This window comes from Schistocerca serialis, chromosome 6, assembly GCF_023864345.2.
Source record: "Schistocerca serialis cubense isolate TAMUIC-IGC-003099 chromosome 6, iqSchSeri2.2, whole genome shotgun sequence".
Taxonomy (NCBI): domain Eukaryota; kingdom Metazoa; phylum Arthropoda; class Insecta; order Orthoptera; family Acrididae; genus Schistocerca; species Schistocerca serialis.
In genome coordinates, this window is record NC_064643.1 from 560757498 (window position 1) to 560780540 (window position 23043).

Consider the following 23043-nt stretch of genomic DNA (forward strand, 5'->3'; position numbering starts at 1 on the left):
CCATCTTTGCTTTGACATGCCCATATCCAGAACTAGCAATCAAACACTCGTCTGAAGGTATAGCAGCTTTATTGCTGGTATGTCATCTGCCAACACCCATGCTACTTGGTAGAAGAGAGATATACTTTAATCCATTGATCCCTTGCAGAAAACAGAATTGCTGAAAGGGAACAAGTTAACCCATAGTAACACAGTAACAGATAATGAACAAGGAGCAAAAATGACACAGTAAATTCACAATAACAAGGAATAAAAGGAATACATAGAGTAAGAATAAAAAACATAAATAACACAGCATCCCTTGTGCGTGGGTGTGGAACTGCTTTGACACCTGCAGTTCAGTTGGTTACATTATGTGATACTGTGCTACCAACACTATGTGGACACTTAATTCTGCACTAGTCCATGACAACACTCGTGTCAGACACTACATGCACCCCCTTGGTGGAAGCAAAGTGCTGATGTAGAGGAAACAAGCAGGAAAATGTACACATCATCCAGAATGGGTTGACAGCACCAGTAGTTGTTCTGTGGCGGCTGGTTGTGGTAACTGCAGTACTTGTGGCTGGGTATCAGGCTCTGGAAGATTCTGATGTCTTTGTGGTGTTGTGGACAGTGATGCCTCTTGAAATACATACGCAGGTTTGACTCTGTTGAAGGAAACGGTCATTGTCTTGACATTCACCAAGATGTTCAGCATATGCGTACCTCTTCATAACACGTGGTATGGCCAGTGTATGGAGGTTGCAATTGTGGTTTAATGCCATCAGTTTGGATCATGACATGAGAGCAACTGTCAAGTCATATTCTATACTGCACAAAAAAGATAGGTACAAATAGATTCTATGGATACACTCATGGTTGGCCGTAGCACGAAATACCAAGTGTTCAATGAAAATTGCAGCAAATTACCCATTGAGAAACACTCTTGTAAGAATCAATGAAATTTTGCCCATGTTCTGAGACAATAAGTGGCACAAAAGTTTATTTACAGGCATTTGTTGATGATACAGTGGGAAAAATAGACAGCAAGAAAAAAGTACTCTGATGAACTTTGTCTTCGGAGGTTCCTTCATAGGTGAAAATCAAGGATGTTTCTGCTGTTCAATTTTGGTTTCGCTGCAAAGACGAATGACATTGTATTTTGTAATGTATTAAAGCCAACGAACATTCGGAATCCCACGATACCAGAGGTTATCAATATACTTATAAAAAACTGTGTTCATAGAAATCAGTTATTTCAAGGTTAACTATACCTTGATGCATATAACAAAGTGATGTGCTGTGATGGGAAGTTTTCAAAGGTCATATCTGAGCAATATGGTCCCACATATGACGTAAGAATTCTGGCTGGTCTTGTGTAGATGTATGCAGGACAACAGCATCAGTGAATTCACCTGGAGTCTCTTCATAGACTAACTTCATAGCTGAAGAATAAATGTCAGGTTCATATGTGGTTTGCAGGCTGAGGAGGACAATAGGATGAGCCGATGTCCAAGTTGTGTCATGGCACATGAGCACTTCCTTCAGGGAGCAAGGCCAGTGCTCAATCATGCCATTGCTAGCAGAATGGTAACTAGTACTCTTGTGGCTGACATACCCACAAAATTTAGCAAACTGTCTGAATAAGCATAACTTAAATTTCCAATTGCAACCAATAGTAATATGCAAAAGGCAAACACATCTCGCTAACCATGCTGACACAAATGTAGAGGCCAATTTTTCACTGGTAATGTCATCAATGAGCACTGCCTCTGCTCACAGGGTGAAATAAATCTATCAAGGCCAATAAATAGTGTTGACCATTTTATGGAGGGAGTGGTCCTACTACATCAAGATGAACATGCGTAAAATGCGTGGTTATATTCAGAAAATCACCAATCAGCACTTGCACATGGCAAGACACCTTACACCGTTGACATTTTAGACACATTCATGCCCATCTTTGACAGTCTTTTTTTCCATCCCAGCCACTTGAAACATCGAGACATCAGCCTAAAGGTGGGATGGACCCCTGGGTGGCACATGTTGTGGACGCTGCCATAAACTTGTCTTCTGAATGCTGATGGAAGAAACAGGTGAGGTCTTCCTCAGGAGATATCACAGTAGAGGCTGACATCTTTTTCCACAATGTCAGTGAGTTGCAATTGTAATACTGACAGAATCGTCAATGAGTGTTCGGAGCTCTTCATCATTTTTTTGCGCTCGGGCCAGTGTGCAAAAGACAGTTAGCTACTAATTATCAATACTAAAAAGTGCTTGATGTCAGTCCTGAATTGTGCCATAAATTCAAGATGGTTATATTTGTGAGGAGAGCAGTTGGTATTGTTCCACTTAACTGAATAGATCATCAGTTTTTGGTCCATGAAGATTGTAAATACTCATGCCTCAATCTGTGGTAGAAAGAATTTAGTCTCATATACAACCAGCAACTCTCGGTCATTGGCATTGCACTTCCTCTGAGATTTGGACAGTTCTTGAGAGAAATACACCAATGGTTGCCATGAGCCCTCTGACTATTGTTGTAGTGCCACACCGATAGCCGTCTTGTTGCATTAACTTCTAACACTAGGGGAGCATTGAGTTTGGGATGTGCAAGGAATACTGTGTCAGCCATGCTCTGTTTCGCATCCTCAAATGTGAAGCACATAGCCTTGGTCCACTGCACTGAGGAACTACCGTTCACTTTATGTCCTACTGGTGTCAATGGTTCCTGCCATTCTGCTTACGAGGTAGGCGACAATGATAAAAGTTCAGCATGCCTAGGAACCGCCACAGTTTCTTGGTTGTGATCGGCCTAGGGAGCTGTAGAACTGCTTCAATCTTCTCTGTTAAAGATAGAGAGCCCACAGATGAAATTCCGTGTCCTAAGAAAGTAACATCATGTTGCCTGAAAACACAATTAGCACTGTTCAACATGACTCTGTAATGCTCCAGACACTTCCTGCAGGTGTTGTCAATGTTGTTTGGGATGGCTGAAAACATGAGCACGTCATCCAGATATGCAAAGCAGAACAGATGGACTTGAAGGACAGAGTCAATAAACCTTTGCCATATCTTTGCTGCCTTCCATAATCCAAATGTTGTATACATGCTTTCAGATAGCCCAAATGGCATTGTAGTTCCAGTCTTTGGGATATGTTCTTTTGCTACTGGTATCAGGATATAGACTTTTGCACAGTCTAATACAATGAATATCATTGTACCATGTAATGCCTTAACAGTGGTACAGGATTACAGTCAGGCATTGTTCGCGCATTAAGCGCATGATAGTCTTCACGGGAGCATCAGGCTCCATCTTTCTTAGGCACCAGGTGTAAGGTGGAGGCCCATGGACTGCTTCACCGTCTGATGATGCCCTCTCATAGCGTAGTGTCAAACTCTGTGTTAGCAATAGTGAGGTGGTCCGGTGGAAACATCTAGGTTTGCTTGACACTGGTGATCCATCCGTCTTTTTGATATGGTGCACTTTACTGTGTGGTATTTGCTTAGGTGCTTCTGGTGATCTGGTGAAATCAGAAACAGACTTAGTAAAGAAGTGCACTTACTCTCTTGTGCCTGTATCAGCTTCGCATTGTGGATGGCTGTGCTGCAATGAAACCCAGTGGTAGTTAACCCAGTAATGCTGCCAACCAATCGGGTGTTGATTATGTCTGGCAAGAGGTTGTAATGTTCCAAGAGATCTGTGCCGATTATAGCATCTGTGACAGTAAAATCCCAGATGAATGGATGATGTAATCCTAAATTCAAGTCCATACTCTGGATGCCCTAGGTTGCAATAGTTTAATTTTTGGCTGCCAATAGATGGAAGGCAGTTTGTGGCCTGCAGCAATGTCTCTGAGACCATGGTGAGATACTCAGGTCCAAACCAATGTCCACCAGAAAATTCAGGCCATAGCTTCTGTCATTAATGAACAGGTAACAGGGGGTTGCACGCATGACCAACTGCCATCAGCATTGTTTCCTGCACCACCTTGTGACAACAGCCCACCAACCTGCGTGCATAACATTTCCACCTTTGCTAAGAGTGAGTTGTAATCGGTGTGTGCAACTGTTGCCGAGACTATCGTACTGCTGCACTATGCCACGACTACACTAATCTGGGCTGGGCTGATGGCTTCCTATATTTGGTCTGCAAGTTCTGCCATGACATCAAATTACATGTTCAATTGAGATGCCAATATTGCCTTTACCTGAGTGTGCAATACGTTGTCCAGCACTGTGACTGATCCATCTTGCTGTGCAGATGCCATAGATGTTGCCATGGCTTATGATCTCTAATATCCCCTTACATAAGAACTTGGCATATTCTATACTCCTGTGAGGCAGTGACTCTCTGTTTAAGTTGTGCCTTGAGCTTCTCATAGGAACTCACCCCTGGGGGCACAGTGATGATGTCCTGCACCTCAGCTGTGGAGTGGTGATCCAGTTGGCTTACTCTGAGTCCAAACTTTGTTGTGTCAACTGTGATTCTGGTGAACAGAATCACAGGACTGGGTTGCTGGGCCAAAACTGAGACAAGTAGACCACTAATCTTGACACTGTCGGTTCTTCCAACATCATGTAGACTTGACACAAATCAGTTGTAGTTCAGTTCCTTGCAGTTCTGGATCACATTTGGGTCACCACTTGTCAGTTTCAGCTTGAATTCCACTGACTGACTTTTGCTTTGATGTGCTCATAACCGTAACAAGCAATCAAACACTCATCTGGAGGTATGAGAGCTTTATTGTGGTTATGTTGTCTACTGACATTCTTACTGATCAACAGAAGAGAGGTAACATACTTAAATGCGCTGATCCCTTGCAGAGAACAAAACTGTTTCTCAAAGAGAAGTTATATGTTAGGGAACCTGTTCATAAAACAGATAAGTTTATTGCATTTAAAATATGGATCTTTCTTCTATAAAAATTGTCTGGTATCTCTCCTCACCACTTTGCCAGATCTTGCAATGCTTCTTTCTGCTCAAGCTTTGCACATTCTCTGAGACATTTTGACTTTTATGAAGGTGGAATCAATTTAGAGAAATGTCTTCCACTGAGTCTATCTACAGGTGAACTGTTTTGAGTGGAAATTGATTCAACCAGACAACCAAAGCATCTGCCAGTTCAGTAATGAACTCAAACTAGATGTTTGTTAGTCAGCTTCAACTTTTTGTATAAAACATTCAAATTTATGGCCATCATTATGAGACTGTGAAAAAAAAAACTTTCTCCCACCACTTTATTTGAAACTTCCTGGCAGATTAAAACTGTGTGCCCAACCGAGACTCGAACTCAGGACCTTTGCCTTTCGCGGGCAAGTGCCCTACCAACTGAGCTACCGAAGCACGACTTACTCCCGGTACTCACAGCTTTACTTCTGCCAGTATCTCGTCTCCTACCTTCCAAACTTTACAGAAGCTCTCCTGTGAACCTTGCAGAACTAGCACTCCTGAAAGAAAGGATATTGTGGAGACATGGCTTAGCCACAGCCTGGGGGATGTTTCCAGAATGAGATTTTCACTCTGCAGCAGAGTGTGCGCTGATATGAAACTTCCTGGCAGATTAAAACTGTGTGCCCGACCGAGACTCGAACTTGGGACCTTTGCCTTTCGCGGGCAAGTGCTCTACCAACTGAGCTACCGAAGCACGACTCGTACCCGGTACTCACAGCTTTACTTCTGCCAGTATCTCGTCTCCTACCTTCCAAACTTTACAGAAGCTCTCCTGTGAAAGCTGTGAGTACCGGGCGTGAGTCGTGCTTCAGTAGCTCAGTTGGTAGAGCACTTGCCCGCGAAAGGCAAAGGTCCCGAGTTCGAGTCTCGGTCGGGCACACAGTTTTAATCTGTCAGGGAGTTTCATATCAGCACACACTCCGCTGCAGAGTGAAAATCTCATTCTGGAAACATCCCCCAGGCTGTGGCTAAGCCATGTCTCCACAATATCCTTTCTTTCAGGAGTGCTAGGGCTGCAAGGTTCACAGGAGAGCTTCTGTAAAGTTTGGAAGGTAGGAGACGAGATACTGGCAGAAGTAAAGCTGTGAGTACCGGGTGTGAGTTGTGCTTCGGTAGCTCAGTTGCTAGACCACTTGCCCGCTAAAGGCAAAGGTCCTGATTTCGAGTCTCGGCCGGGCACACAGTTATAATCTGCCAGGAAGTTTCATATCAGTGCCCACTCCGCTGCAGAGTGAAAATCTCATTCTGGAAACATCCCCCAGGCTGTGGCTAATCCATGTCTCCACAATATCCTTTCTTTCAGGAGTGCTAGTTCTGCAAGGTTCACAGGAGAGCTTCTGTAAAGTTTGGAAGGTAGGAGACGAGATACTGGCAGAAGTAAAGCTGTGAGTACCGGGTGTGAGTTGTGCTTCGGTAGCTCAGTTGCTAGACCACTTGCCCGCTAAAGGCAAAGGTCCTGATTTCGAGTCTCGGCCGGGCACACAGTTATAATCTGCCAGGAAGTTTCATATCAGTGCCCACTCCGCTGCAGAGTGAAAATCTCAATCTGGAAACATCCCCCAGGCTGTGGCTAATCCATGTCTCCACAATATCCTTTCTTTCAGGAGTGCTAGTTCTGCAAGGTTCACAGGAGAGCTTCTGTAAAGTTTGGAAGGTAGGAGACGAGATACTGGCAGAAGTAAAGCTGTGAGTACCGAGCGTGAGTCGTGCTTCGGTAGCTCAGTTGGTAGGGCACTTGCCCGCGAAAGGCAAAGGTCCCGAGTTCGAGTCTCGGTCGGGCACACAGTTTTAATCTGCCAGGAAGTTTCATATCAGCGCACACTCCGCTGCAGAGTGAAAATCTCATTCTGGACCACTTTATTTGTTTCCTCTCAGAAGGGTAGTACTCCATTAGCTGGCCACTGTGGTCCACTCCAGCCTTGTTTTTATCGTAATCCAAAATACAGTCAGGTTTCATCTTCTCTGTAATTTCTAACTTTATTCTGACAGTGTCGTTAGATGCTGTTGTTTTCTGTTTCACTGTCAAAATATATACAACCCTAGTCTCTTTCCATTTTGCAGGCTGCAAATGGTCTTGTTTCAAAAACAAAAGTTCATTTTCTGTCAGTCACTGGGCTACTTGATCTTTAGCTAGTCCTTTTTTCACTGCTGTACCTACTGCCTTAGTTGTGTTTTCCCACCGATGAGCGAGTGTAAAATTGATTCATGTGTAGAATATGGCATTTACCACAGTAACATTCACACAGTCTGTTTACTACATGCAAAATGCTGTTATTAGAATTTCACGTTTCAAATTGTATCCACTTTCACATAACATAAAAAAATTTATGCCATAATTGTTAGGCTTATTTTTCATGTAGACCTTGAAAGTAAGTCAGCTGTGAAGGGGACAAATCCCTTCATATGTAGTGATATTTCCTCCTGATTTATAAGCTTTCACTGTTTATCACAAATATATCAAATATGGTTCTCACCTTATGAATAGGTTCATGCCCTTGGTGGCTTTTTGAAATAAGAGTTACACTGTTTACGAGATGTAGAATTCACAGGAGTGATAAAAAGCATTCTCTTGACTAACACTTTCAGTGCAAAGGAGGTCTATTTAGCTTTCTGGTGTTCAGTTGACAGTATATACGGTTACAGAAAAAAATGCAATGAAACAAACAGCTTATCATCACTGCTTTAGAAACCAGAAATTTGTTCATCAAGCTCTGAACCATCAACACAGACTCTATCTCTTTATCATTTAAGGCCATCCTGAAGACAAATACAAAGCATGAAGCCAATGACAGAGGCAACAATCAAAGCCCTACGCTCTGTGCGTGACGTTGTGTGTCCTTGCATTTGTCAACAAGATGATTCAGCACACCACAAAGCAAGTAACTTTCCTTTCTTGCCAATATGAGTGACAGGTGCCGGCAACTGTATTTTTTCATGGTAGTACAAAAATCATAGAATACCTGTTCACAGATGTCAGAAACAAAACAAACACTGGAATACATTTAGAAACCTGAGAAATGGCTGATGGTGGTCCTATGTCACTTGTCTTTTTGGAGTAAATCTGTGAGATGCAGGAGCTATGTCGCTGATCTCCAGTATGTTAACAATCACGGCTTACACCAATAGGAAAGATTTTGTCATTCTAAAAAGCTGAAATTTATGCTGTTGAAAGCAATTTAGACATTTGTTTGTTCTCATAATCAAAATCTGCTGCTAAAGGTTTGGGATCCGGTTAGTCCCTTTGGGAAAAATCAAAATTACTGGTGCTGGGATCACTTGTGATCAAGCACAGATGATTTAAAAATCGTTGGCAAATCCAGCGTGGAATAATGACAGTATTATGAAAAGGATAATTTGCTACTCACCATATAAAGGAGTGTTGAGTTGCAGACAGCCTGTCTGCTACTCAACATCTCCTCTATATGGTGAACAGGAATCTATCCTTTCCATAATATTATTGAAGATTTAAAAATGATGCTTCACTTTACTGACATTAAGCAATTAGGAATACTGTTATATGTATCTGCCTTCCAATGTCTTCTTCATCTGAACCAATAATGAGGTATATTTGTTTATCAAAATGATGATGATTTGCTCTTAAAATATGCAATAGCGGCATTTTAGTGCCCAGTTTAAATTATCCCAGGAAAATGGTAAAACAATAGAGATTAATTGAGAACCTAGAAAATGACGTGGTTTATCACTATTATTATTTAGTATCTATACAGATGCCTCACTCTAAGATTGGAAAGAAACAAACTCCCCTGGTGTTAAAATTGAAAAAAACACATTGCTGCTAACATTATTATTGGCAGATGACTAGATGGTAATGACTGAAACGAAAGATGAGTGACAAAGGTCTGAATACAAACTTCAAAACTTTTCTCATAGGACTGTATGAAAGTTTCAGATAATAAAATGATGATAATTGGTACTACTGGGAATGAAGAAAAATTTGTGTTAATAACAAATTATTAGAATGGGTATCAGACTTTATGTATTTTGGTACAATATTCTGCAATTTACAGACCAGACAGATATAGAGAAGTATTTAACAAATTGTTACCAATTAAATGAAATAATTGAAAAGAAACTTTGATAAACAAATAAAGAAAGACATACAAATTAGATTTTACAGTGTTGGACACTCTGTCAAAATGACGAAGGCAGAATAAAACAGTACACAGATAGATGCATGTGGGCACTGAAGGACAAAGTGAGAAGTGAAAATGTAAGAAAACAATGAGATATAAAAGAATGGTGCATGATGAACTAACATACCAATTAAATGTCATCAGCTTATTGTCACAGTGCCAGAAAATAGGCTGTTCTGAAAAATGCTACAATATCAACCACAAGGAAGAACAGATTTAGGAAGACTGTTGTCAATGGATTGAACAGTTTGCATAGTCGCAGAATGGGAGGTACCCAATACTGCTAATGGGTGATTATACATGTAGTCTTAAATATGAATACCATAGAAGAGCTGATGGCAATATGTTCATTAGTGAGCAATGACTATGGTTTTGCAAGTTCTGGTACATCAGTGTACTTTCATAAACTCACAGTTGCTTTTCTTGGCTTTCAGGATTAACAAAACTAACAAAGAGAGTTTAGGTGGTTTGTCCTCCTGAGAAATGACAAAAGAGGTGAATAGTAACAGTTGCAAAACATATACTGCTAAATTTCATCCATCATAAATGATATTTTTGGAAAGTCTGAAACTGTGCAAATAATGATTTAAATGTTACAGTATGGCACCAGCTATGTAACCATTTCAGTAACTGCTTTATTTAAGTTGTATACTGCTGCCAGGACGCTGTTCCCTCTGTGAAAGAGAAAACAGTAGTTTTGAAAAGGTGCCAGCCTTCTGGTTACATCAGGATGAAGTATAAAACGAAGAGCAACAAGGAAGGATTTTGGGTGCAAATAATGCATTACATACCAAGGCAGAAGAAATGATTTTTAATGGGACAAATACCAAAGCATATATGAATAGAAAATTTGATACTGAAAGGACCAGTAGAAAGAAACAAGAATATGTAAAACAGTTTATTGTGCACGTAGATGTAGATACACATATGAATAGCCTAGCACAAGATAGGAAAAATAGAAGATGACGTGAAACCAGACAAAAGGTATATGACTATAAATAAAAATCTTGCTGTAAAAATGTAAAATGTCCTGGTTTAGTTCTCTTACTTTTGTTACCTTTTATGCTCCAGCTACCTTATCTGGTCTGAAGGATACCAAAGTAGTTACTCTTTTAGCTGCGTAGTTTTGCCTCTTCAGTCACTTTTCTCTCTCACTTCTTTTAGTTTTGTATGGCATTTGTTATATCTTAATATTTTCTCTCCATTTTTATTAGTCTGTTTATATTTGCATGTTCTTTTGGTTGGCTTCAGTGAACAGTGATACTATATAATGCTTCTTGTAGGCGCATTGATGATGACCGAGGAAAATCCCATGAATTGGGCCAGTCGGCAGTAAAATGTATGAGAGGAATATTAGAATGCTGGATTAAGCAATCACATCGCATAGAACTTTTCAAAAAGCAACAGAGCAGCAAATATGCACTTCACTGCAAATTCCATTTAATCACTGGTGATGAAGTATTCAGTGATGATGATTATTCACACTTGCAGGTAAAATATAAGTACTTATTGTTTGAACACAGTTTTTGAATTTTTTTAAGAAAATCAGTACTCTTAGTTTCATTAAGAAATAAGTATCAAAGGATTGTATCTATTTGGACACCTAACCCATATTTTCGGTATATTGACTCACCTTTTTTTTCTATCTTGCTGAGAAAAACAAGCAGTGTGACATTTTTTATAGTGTTTTGTTTCTCTCACAAGTTTTTGAATTTTTTTAAGAAAATCAGTACTCTTAGTTTCATTAAGAAATAAGTATCAAAGGATTGTATCTATTTGGACACCTAACCCATATTTTCGGTATATTGACTCACCTTTTTTTTCTATCTTGCTGAGAAAAACAAGCAGTGTGACATTTTTTATAGTGTTTTGTTTCTCTCACAGATTGATGTTGTTTCACTATACCTGTTGTTCCTAGTGCAAATGATAACCTCAGGTTTGCAAATTATATACACACAAGATGAGGTGGCATTTGTGCAAAATTTGGTTTATTATGTTGAACGAGCATATCGCACGCCAGATTTTGGAATGTGGGAAAGAGGAAGCAAGTATAATAATGGTACCCCTGAAATACATGCCAGGTATATATTTTTTAAATTTTTGGAGTACTTATCATAATTTTCTTGTTTGTTATATTATATTGACATCATACAGCAGTAATTACATAATTTATGCAAGACAGTAGATTTCATTTTTACAGTTAAAATGTTTTAAATTGTAAACATGAGCTCCTGAAATTGTAGACTATGGAAAATCAATGTCTTTCCCTGATGATACCATACGTCTTGCATTACATTTGTCGAATTCTATTTGAACAGTGATTCTTTTTAATTTATATATTTTAAGCTAAACAGCTCTATAGCAGTCATTGATAACCAAAAGAAGCTATGTAAGCAAAGATCTTGTTAGACAATAGCTGATATATTTTACAAAATGTTTTGAGTTTGAAAAACCTTTCTGTTTGCTGAGTGATTTATCTGTTGACTGTTGACCAAATACAAATCCGATTGAATGTTGTTCAAGAGTTTCTAGACATGTTTGAATGTGATTCCAGTGAGTTTATTCAAGATGTCATAATAGTACTTGAAACACGGATTCATCACTAAGGGCCAGAGACAAAGGGGTAGTAGAAACAAGGGGTGGTGGAAGGTACAAGTGTACCAAAGAAATAAAAAATTACATCTGCAGTGATTCTCATGGTTTAGTGCTTATAGACTGCCTTCAGAACCACAGAACTGCTACCAAAGAGGACTGGACTTCTTTTAATGGCATTGGATGGCTGTCTTAAAAAAATTAAAAGATATTAAATTCTCATATCTTCAGTCCCAGAAAAACAGTAGATAACAGTACTCCTTAGCTTTCAGAAATATAGGTTCCTTTTTCAGGAACAATAGAGAACTTTTCTGAGGTAGTTGGACAGGAGTGAGACTGGTGTCATTGTGTGTTCGTGGGTGGGGAGGGGAGCAATGCACCAAGAATCCAGGCTACGAGGAAATGCCAACACAAAAGCTGGATTCTTCTTATCCTACTGCATACCCCCTCCCCAGCCTATCAAACAATCCCCAGACAAATGTGTTTGCTTTTGGTGTTCTGGAATATGCTTCCCCTGAGTGGAAGCACTGGTTGTCCCATCTGTCTCTTGAATTTACAGGTTTTCTCAGATGAATCTTCTAGTTTATAATATGAAAATATGATCGATTAAACTTTTGTTCTATTTATCAGGCAATGAATTTTATGAACATCCCTTCTACTTTAGTTGTACTGTTGATGCAGTGCCATAATACAATGTGAGGAGAGCATTTCCCAGCCTAACAGTGAAAGTCCTTGTTTTTAAGTTGGAAATACGTTTATTTTTTGTGTAGTCCCCTGTAGGGCAGTGTGCTTTGTAAAACATTATTTCCAGTGAATAAATTCTTCCCGTGAAATGCCTGAATGGTCTGCAACAAAGCCTTCTTTGGGTACCAAACTATAATAAGTGGATTTAAAACATTTCCCAATCCAAATTTGTTGGGCTGTAGGAATATGTGTAAAGTAGAGGGCGTTAAATCGGGTGGATAGGGAGGTGTTTGCAAAATTGATGCTTCAAATCATTCAGTGTTTCCACTAGCAAAAGCAACTTTGTGGGCAGCTGCATTGTTCTGATGAATGATTGTTTTATTTATTAGTAATCCAGGCTTCTTCTTGTGAATTTTTTCATCCAGTGAGTCCAGAAGACTTATATTTTGGGATGTAAGAAAGAAGAATAATCTTTCTTGCATCCAAGTAGGTACTGGTCATTGCCTTTTTCACTCAGGTGAAAAAAGTCATGGGATACCTCCTAATGTGACGTCGGACATCCTTTTGCCTGGTATAGTGCAGCAACTCAACAGGACATGGGCTCAAAAAGTCATTGGAAGCCCCTGCAGAAGTACTGAATCATGCCGCCTGTGCAGCCGCCCATAATTCTGGAAGTGTTACAGGTGTAGGATTTTGTGCATGAAGTGACCTCTCAATTATGGCCCATAAATGTTTGATGGGATGCATGTTGGACAAACTGGGTTGCCAGATCATTCACTCAAATTGTCAAGAATGTTCTTCAAACCAACTGCAAAGAACAATGGCCTGGTGACATGGCGCATTGTTACCCATAAAAATTCCATAGTTATTTGGAACATGAATTCCATGAAATGCTGCAGATGGTCTCCAAGTAGCTGAACACAGCCATTTCCAGCCAATGATTGGTTCAGTTGGACCAGAGTGCTCAGTCAGTTCCATGCAAACACAGCCCACCCCATTATGGAGCCACCACCAGCTTGCAAAGAGCCTTGTTGACAACTTTGGTCCATGGCTTTGTGGTGTCAGCACCACACTCAGACCGTACCATCAGCTCTTACTAACTGAAATCAGGATTCATTTGACCAGTCCATGGTTTTCCAATCATCTAGGGTCCAACCAATGTGATCACGAGCCCATGAGAGGCGCCGCAGGCAATGTCGTGCTGTTAGGAAAGGCACTTTCTTCAGTCATCTTCTGCCATAGCCCGTTTCCACCTAATTTTGCCACACTGTTCTAATGTATATATTGTTTTACACCACACATTGATTTCTGTAGTTGTTTCACACAATACTGCTTGCCTGTTAGCACTGACAACTCTAAGCAAATGGCACAGCTCTCAGTCGTTAAGTGAAGGCTGTCAGCCACTGCATCATCTGTGGTGAGAGGTAATGCCTGAAATTTGGTATTCTTGGCACACACTTGATAGAGTGGATCTTGGAATATTGAATTCCCGAACAGTTTCCAAAATGGAAAGTCCCATTGTGTCTAGCTCCTACTACCATTCTGTTTTCAGAGTCTATTAATTCCTGTCATGCAGCTATAATCCCATCGGACACCTTTTCACATGAATCACCTGAGTACAAATGACATCCACCAATGCACTGCTCTTTTATACCAGATATACACAATACTATCACCATCTGTGTATGTGCTTATCGCTATCCCATGACTTTTGTCACCTCACTGTATAGCAGGTATAAGCAACAATGCCTATTTTGCTACAAGAGTTCCAGGTCCCTCCCTCACTCCTTGCATTCATTGCTGTTTCATTTCTGACATCAAGTGCTAGACCTACATTTCATTCACAGTTCCCACTTTTTTGAAATCAATTGGATTTCCTAAAAAAAAAGTTCAAAAATTGGCAAGTTTTTTTTTTTTCATTTGTGCCATTCAACAATTGTTGTGCTCTTCTTGGAAAAAGAATTTTTGTAGTTAATTCAACAAGTAAATTATGCCATATTATCTTCTGTTATACCTATGGTGTCAGGTACTTCTAACACCTTGATTATAGATTTGAGAAACCCATCATATACATTGTTTTCATGTTGAATACAGTACATTACAATTGAGAGACCCATTTCTTAGCTGTGGGTATGAAGGAGTAGAATCTTTACAAACTTTCAGCAGTCTTAGATGAATTTACATTGAATATAAACTGCCCAAAACAAGAGGATTTTAGTTAAATTCACATAGACTGTGGAAGCCTTCACACTTACAAAAGAAGCATTTGATGGCATGGTATTCTCTTTTATTCATTTGAAGGAAACATACATTCCTAAGTACTTTGGAAACTGTATAAGCAAAATTATTTCCACGTCAAGTTGACACTTGACTTACATTATTGTACAGCATGTACCAACATTAAAAAAAACATAAAAAAAGAAAACATCAGCTCCACAAGTACTACCATGAATTTATTTTACTTTTCAAAATATGTCCTCCATAAATTTAAGCACTTGCCAAGACCTTGGAAGCCTTCAACTTCTAATTCTTGTGGCAACTGTCATATCTTAACAAGTGACTTCTCAGGCTATGTCGTCACCATGTTCAAAGATTGGTTTGGGGCAGTTATAGTGGATGTTGAAAGCGTTCTCAGTTAAGTGTTTCCAACGCCTGCATTTTTACTGCTGTGACGAGGCAAGCATTATCATAAAAACAAAAATGCTTTATCAGGAGTCCAAGTATTTTACATTGTATGGTTTCTTACACTTCCCATGGAATTAACAGTTTCACTATTAGGGCCTACTCTGAATTTCTATAGTGTAGAACACTGCTTTTCCCTAAACACAGTCACCATAACTTTGTGTGTCTATGGAACCACGTTGAACTTTTGTGGTTTAGACAGCTAACAAATATGTTGCAACAATTTTGCATGTATCCATAAGTTGACTGCATTGCACTATTATATGATCAACATGTGAGATCTTCTGTTTAGTCTTTGTACTGAGTTTTGATGTCCAGTTTCCGATTTTGATGTTACATAACAGGAGTTGGAACGTCATATAAGTAGCTGCGTTGTAATTAAAAAGCATCTTGTGCCTGATGATGATTAGTAACTGACATAGAAAAGTGTATTATGAAGGAAGATTATCTTGGTGTAATGTCAATTTTATTCTACTTTCAGTTCAATTGGCATGGCAAAAAGTGCTCTAGAAGCCATTAATGGATGCAACCTATTTGGTGACAAAGGAGCTTCATGGTCAGTTATATATGTTGACATTGATGCTCATAATCGTAATCGAAGCATCTTTGAGACATTACTGCCTAGGGAATCCAGCTCAAAGGTATTAATATCACCTTCAATTAATTCTTAACACACTGTGCAACATAAGAAAGGCTTCTGTTAACTAATAGCTGAAATGTGAACAACTGGATCCTGACGTTCTATCTCTCTCTCTCTCTCTCTCTCTCTCTCTCTCTCTCTCTCTCTCTCTCTCTCTCTCTCTCTCTCACACACACACACACACTCACACACACACACACACACACTCACACACTCACGCAAATGGAGAACAGTCACTGAATTTTTTAAATAGACCTATCATCACCTTTACCACAAGAATTTAAAAAAATATTAGTAGTAGTCATTGCTCATTCAAGTCTAAGTAGAAGAATTGCCTCATATCTCACGCTTTCTATTCTGTCAGGAAGTTTTTAATTTAAGCTGATTCCTGAATAATTTTGTTGAATATGCTAATGCTCTCCTTTCCCCTGTGGCTTCCCTTGCCCAGTCAACTTGTATATGGTATCCATTTCCTTTTCCTCCCTCTCTGTGTCCACCTATTCCTCCCCCCTGTCTCTATGTCCATCTCATCTTTCGATGTCCATCTGACTATCTCTTCCTCCCCATACTCCCTGTCTCTCCATCTCCTCTTCCCCCCTCTCTTTGTCCATCTCCTCCATCCCCTCTCTCTAGCCATATCTTTCTTCTCCTCCCTCTGTCCATATTCTCCTCCCCCTTTCTCTATCTGTCTCCTCCTACCCACTCTCTCTATCCATCTCATCCTCCTCTCTCTCTCTCTCTCTCTCTCTCTCTCTCTCTCTGTCCATCCCTTCATTCTCTGTCCATCCCTCCTTCCCTCTCTGTGCCTGTTCACCTCCTCCTCCTCCTCCTCCTCCTCCCTTTCTCTAGCACCACATCCTCCCCCCTCTTTCACTATTCATCTTCTCCTCCCCCTCCCATCCCCCTTTCCAACTTTCTGCTCAGCCATGGCTATCTGCACATGTAGTCCTTCCAGGGCATTCCAATACTACACACACGACATGTCTGTCATGCAGGAAAGCCTGTATCAGGGGTTTAAATCCATTTTTGCCCTTATCTGTGCTCCTTTGGGAGCTGGTAGATTCTAACCCCCACACTGCTTATTCTCACATAGCAAACAGTATGTGGTGTACCAAATTTGATTGAAATCGATGCAGGGGCTTAGGATGAGATATTGGACATACAAACAAACTAACGTACATACATAAATCCTGTTCTGTATAATATATGTGTATGAGGTTTTGCCAGCTCCACTGCTATTACAGCTATGAAGCTATAAACCCCCAGTATTGATACCTGTTAAGTTTTCTGTGTGTGTGCCAACACACAGGGTGGTTATAATTAAACTGATGGTGTTCGGAAGCTGTAATGTGGGCTGTATACATTGCAGGATGCTGAACTATTGTTGGTATGTTCATTAATTGGTGCCGAGTTTGCTGAAGAAAGTGATAGTTCGACTTTCTGTCACCAGGTGAAAATATGGTGTTATAAGCAGTCAGAATGTGGTGTGGGTGCAAGAAGAGGGGAGGAACTATCAAACACGTGATGTCAGTGGTTCTGGCATGTTTATTAGAATGTAGTCACAAGTTACAACATATGTTCATTACGGCCTCGTGACTCAGTGATATGGTGCATCCATAACACAGCATGCTCAAAATTGCAGTAAGAGGGGAGGAACAATCAAATACAAGATAACAGTGATTGTAGCATGTTTATTAGGATATGGTCACAAGTTAGAACATTCATTCAGTATGATCTCCGGACTCAGCAACATTTTGCATTTATAACACGACATGGTCGACACCTGCTCATAGCATTCGCAGGTAATCAGATCAATATGTCATAGTATGCTATCCTTTTGATCAGGAAGAGTCTGGATACATCCCCGGCAGACACAGTCTTCCAGATATCCTCACAATGAGAAGTCACATGAATTTAGGTTGAGGGATCTGGTAGGCCAAACATCTTGGAATTGCCTAGAGTTGATGCAATCTTTACTGGAGGTTTCTCAAAGCAAATCTTTCACTTGGCAAGTGGTTTGTGGTGTCACCCCATCTTGTATGAAAATAGTGGTGTAGGCACAGTTGTGTTCTTGCAAAGCTGCAATTAAGAGCTGCACAAGGAGGTCCATGTGCAGATGCTGCTGTACACCTAACAGGCCCGCAAGGTTTTATCTCCTCGATGAAAAATGCACTAAGAATGAAGGAGCTTGTGAAGCCACACTACACAGTCACATAAGGTGAGTGCAGTGGATGTTCTTGCACACTATTTGGCAGAGTAGAAACTCATATGTGACAGTCCTCTGCATTCTTGGCACAGTGCAGAGCAAAATGTGGCCCACCCATCCAAAGAATAATCCCCAACCACATATCATTCACTTCTATGAATATATGAAGGGCAAAGTCATGGTTTTGTAGCCTGTCTTAGGGATTCATTTAGTGCACATTGTGGTTCATATAGGGATACCAGTGTCAAAGGCACCACAAAGTTTTTTGAACCATTGACCAGGAGAGAGATAATTCCGATGACATGCTCGAGCACTGGATACAGAATTTGAGGCATGTGGTGTATGGCTGGCTATGACTACAGCAAATTCATCAGCAACTGCCATGAGAAAAGGCCATATCCTCTGTGCTGCACCACCAAATTCACTTATTTCTTCAGATTTCTTGTTCGTATTCTTTAGCTCATGCATTGACATGGGGCCTCTTCATAGCTGTTTCTGTTGGAATTATTCCTGCAGGGCTGCTATTGCTATAATTTTGATAAAACAACTTTACCAGCAGTGGATGGTCTTTCTTGTTAGTAGCCATTGCATTTCACATGGAAAACTTCATCCTTTTTAATCCTTTCCACCTACAGTCACTTCACAAAAGAAAGCAAAAGATGTCACCAAGTGACAAACAGCATAGTGACATAAAAACAGGAAACAGTTCACATTTTGACTGCTTACAGTGCCATATTTTCAGCAGGTGGCAGAAAGTGGAACTATTTTTTTTTTTTTTTTTTTTTTTTTTTTTCTGTATACTCCATGAGCACACCGATTAATAACTGTAGCTATGATGTATCAGTGTCCTGCAATGTATGCAGCCTGCACTGCAGTGCTTGAAGCAACAGAACTTTAAACATAACCACCTGATAGCTTGTTTTTCTATACATTGTATTTCATTTATTATTATATTTCTGATGTAATTTCATTTAGTGACTCATTCAATGGCCATGTAGATTGGCTCCTCATTTCAGTCCTGTGGAACTAGATGTGTTAATGAATAAATGACGAGGAAGGCACAGATAGGAAGTCTTATCTCTCAAGTAATATAAATATTCATTTTTACTTCTATATTTTATTAACTCAGATTACTCAGATTTTTCTTGTATAAAGCTTGAATGCTCCTAACATTTGGTTAATTTGTGTCTTAGGGAGCTGATTCATCATTGATCCCAACAGTATCATTCCCAGCTTTTGCAACCCATGAGGAGGTTTTGTATGAAGAGACTAAAGCAAATATCATTCGTCGACTGAAAGGTTCATATGGGTTTAGGCGTTTTGGACGAGATGGCTTCAAATGTAAACTGGAAGATGATAAGCGAAGATTCTATAATGAAGGGGAGATAAGGGTATTGACAATGTGATTATTAAGTTCTAGTTTATCTAAATCATACACAATAGTATCTTCTGAATATAATAGAAGGAAACATTCCACGTGGGAAAAAATATATCTAAACAAAGATGATGTGACTTACCAAATGAAAGCGCTGGCACGTCGATAGACACACAAACAAACACAAACATACACACAAAATTCTAGCTTTCGCAACCAATGGTTGTCTCGTCAGGAAAGAGGGAAGGAGAGGGAAAGACGAAAGGATTTGGGTTTTAAGGGAGAGGGTAAGGAGTCATTCCAATCCCGGGAGCGGAAAGACTTATCTTAGGGGGAAAAAAGGACGGGTATACACTCGCACACACACACACATATCCATCCACACATATACAGACACAAGCTTGTGTCTGTATATGTGTGGATGGATATGTGTGTGTGTGCGAGTGTATACCCGTCCTTTTTTCCCCCTAAGGTAAGTCTTTCCGCTCCCGGGATTGGAATGACTCCTTACCCTCTCCCTTAAAACCCAAATCCTTTCATCTTTCCCTCTCCTTCCCTCTTTCCTGACGAGACAACCATTGGTTGCGAAAGCTAGAATTTTGTGTGTATGTTTGTGTTTGTTTGTGTATCTATCGACGTGCCAGCACTTTCGTTTGGTAAGTCACATCATCTTTGTTTTTAGATATACAATAGTATCTTCTACAGATATGACATATTCATTGGTCAAACTTTTGATTTCTCCATTCAGAAAAGATTTTATTTATCATTTTATGTATGTTTCCTTTTTTTTGTATTTTTCAGGAATTTGAAAATATTGAATGTGAGTGGCCTCTCTTTTACATGTTCATGATAATTGATGGAGTCTTTAAAACATTGCCAGATCAAGTTGAAGAATACCAAAATTTATTGAAAACGGAAATAAAAAGGGACACTAATGGTGGTATGTTGCTTTGTTATCCATGATGAAATATGTAGAACTCATGTTAGTGAAAACAGTACTTGCTGTTTCTTGCCATTTCAATATTATACATAAAGAACAATTTTTTGGGTGCCTGTCTGGGCTGTTGGTGTCCTTTTTTTTTCAATTACTTCACCAACTGTTCTTTCGAGAATGCATCAGCAGTAGTTTCTTATGCATTCATAGCCATTGCTCATGGTACGTGAAGAAAACTGGTCAGAAGCTGTCTAAATGTTGTTTGAAAATGAATTAAACAAACTAGACTTTCACAGAAAGTCGTGTTTGAAAGTTCTATTTCCAATTATAGAAGGAAACATTTTTTTGTTTGTGTTTTACAAAATTTTGTTTATTTGATTTTTAATATTCCACACTCTATTCTCAAGACATAAACATATGGGAGCGGGGGATCTTCTAACTTAAATAAGAATACTTATTGATGAAAAATGAAATTGCTGAAACCCTGTAGTAAATCTACAAAACCATTAAGTTCAGCTGTTTCTGCTACAAAAATAATTACTAACTTTGAGGGCTTTGAAATCACTAAGTTAACATATTTTGCATATGTTCAGGCACAAATGTTCTCTGAGTTAATATTCTGGAATTATTCACCATTTAGGTAAAAAAATTGTTGCAGAAAAGAAAATCATTGGGATTGTTTGTTTCACAATTTTCATCTTGCAGGTGTATGTTTAACTGGCTGGAAATATTAACAATGACCTTATAATGCATTTACTCAAACACGCCCACACATACACAGATTTTATTTGTTTTTGTCTTATACAGTGCACAATACTACACTGGGCTGGGGGGGAGAGATTCTGAACAACGTTTTAGGAAAGTTTCCTTTGGTTATCAGATGATGCCCCCCCATGAACCATGGACCTTGCCGTTGGTGGGGAGGCTTGCGTGCCTCAGCGATACAGATGGCCGTACCGTAGGTGCAACCACAATGGATCTGTTAAGATCTGTTAAGAGGCCAGACAAACCTGTGGTTGCTGAAGAGGGGCAGCAGCCTTTTTAGCAGTTGCAGGGGCAACAGTCTGGATGATTGACTGATCTGGCCTTGTAACAATAACCAAAATGGCCTTGCTGTGCTGGTACTGCGAACGGCTGAAAGGAAGGGGAAACTACAGCCATAATTTTTCCTGAGGGCATGCAGCTTTACTGTATGGTTAAATGATGATGGCGTCCTCTTGGGTAAAATATTCCGGAGGTAAAATAGTCCCCCATTCGGATCTCCGGGCAGGGACTACTCAAGAGGACGTTGTTATCAGGAGAAAGAAAACTGGCGTTCTACGGATCGGAGTGTGGAATGTCAGATCCCTTAATCGAGCAGGTAGGTTAGAAAATTTAAAAAGGGGAATGGATAGGTTAAAGTTAGATATAGTGGGAATTAGTGAAGTTCAGTGGCAGGAGGAACAAGACTTCTGGTCAGGTGAATACAGGGTTATAAATACAAAATCAAATAGAGGTAATGCAGGAGTAGGTTTAATAATGAATTAAAAAATAGGTGTGCGGGTAAGCTACTACAAACAGCATAGTGAATGCATTATTATGGCCAAGATAGATACGAAGTCCACGCCTACTACAGTAGTACAAGTTTATATGCCAACTAGCTCTGCAGATGGTGAAGAAATTGAAGAAATGTATGATGAGATAAAAGAAATTATTCAGGTAGTGAAGGGAGACGAAAATTTAATAGTCATGGGTGACTGGAAATCGAGTGTAGGAAAAGGGAGAGAAGGAAACATAGTAGGTGAAAATGGATTGGGGCTAAGAAATGAAAGAGGAAGCCGTCTGGTAGAATTTTGCACAGAGCATAACTTAATCATAGCTAACACTTGGTTCAAGAATCATAAAAGAAGGTTGTATACATGGAAGAATCCCAGAGATAGTAAAAGGTATCAGATAGATTATATAATGGTAAGACAGAGATTTAGGAACCAGGTTTTAAATTGTTAGACATTTCCAGGGGCAGATGTGGACTCTGACCACAATCTATTGGTTATGAACTGCAGATTAAAACTGAAGAAACTGCAAAAAGGTGGGAATTTAAGGAGATGGGACCTGGATAAACTGAAAGAACCAGAGGTTGTACAGAGTTTCAGGGAGAGCATAAGGGAACAATTGACAGCAGTGGGGGAAAGAAGTACAGTAGAAGAAGAATGGGTAGCTCTGAGGGATGATGTAGTGAAGGCAGCAGAGGATCAAGTAGGTAAAAAGACGAGGGCTAGTAGAAATCCTTGGATAACAGAAGAAATAGTGAATTCAATTGATGAAAGGAGAAAATATAAAAATGCAGTAAATGAAGCAGGCAAAAAGGAATACAAACATCTCAAAAATGAGATCGACAGGAAGTGCAAAATGGCTAAGCAGGGATGGCTAGAGGACAAATGTAAGGATGTAGAGGCTTATCTCACTAGGGGTAAGATAGATACAGCGCACAGGAAAATTAAAGAGACCTTTGGAGAAAAGAGAACCACATGTATGAATATCAAGAGCTCAGATGGAAACCCAGTTCCAACCAAAGAAGGGAAAGCAGAAAGGTGGAAGGAGTATATAGAGGGTCAATACAAGGGCGATCCACTTGAGGGCAATATTATAGAAATGGAAGAGAATGCAGATGAAGATGAAATGGGAGATACGATACTGCGTGAAGAATTTGACAGAGCACTGAAAGACCTGAGCCGAAACATGGCCCTGGGAGTAGACAACATTCCATGAGAACTACTGGCGGCCTTGGGAGAGCCAGTCCTGACAAAACTCTACCATCTGCTGAGGAAGATGTATGAGGCAGGCGAAGTACCCTCAGACTT

At 39.9% G+C, this 23043-nt stretch overlaps 2 protein-coding genes across 7 annotated transcripts in view; one reads left to right on the forward strand and one right to left on the reverse strand.

The window, feature by feature from the left end:
- The window catches only part of LOC126485127 (probable phosphorylase b kinase regulatory subunit beta), a 188420-nt gene that overhangs the window by 31925 nt on the left and 133452 nt on the right, over nucleotides 1-23043 (forward strand). For all 5 annotated transcript variants that reach the window (XM_050108765.1, XM_050108766.1, XM_050108767.1 and 2 more), the window contains 5 exons: nucleotides 10374-10581; nucleotides 10975-11171; nucleotides 15530-15689; nucleotides 19088-19285; nucleotides 20071-20209. In XM_050108765.1, coding sequence (XP_049964722.1) covers nucleotides 10374-10581; nucleotides 10975-11171; nucleotides 15530-15689; nucleotides 19088-19285; nucleotides 20071-20209 — 902 coding nt within the window. The remainder of the gene's footprint in view (nucleotides 1-10373; nucleotides 10582-10974; nucleotides 11172-15529; nucleotides 15690-19087; nucleotides 19286-20070; nucleotides 20210-23043) is intronic.
- The window catches only part of LOC126485128 (uncharacterized), an 81214-nt gene that overhangs the window by 2967 nt on the left and 55204 nt on the right, over nucleotides 1-23043 (reverse strand). The gene's annotated exons all lie outside the window — the stretch shown is intronic.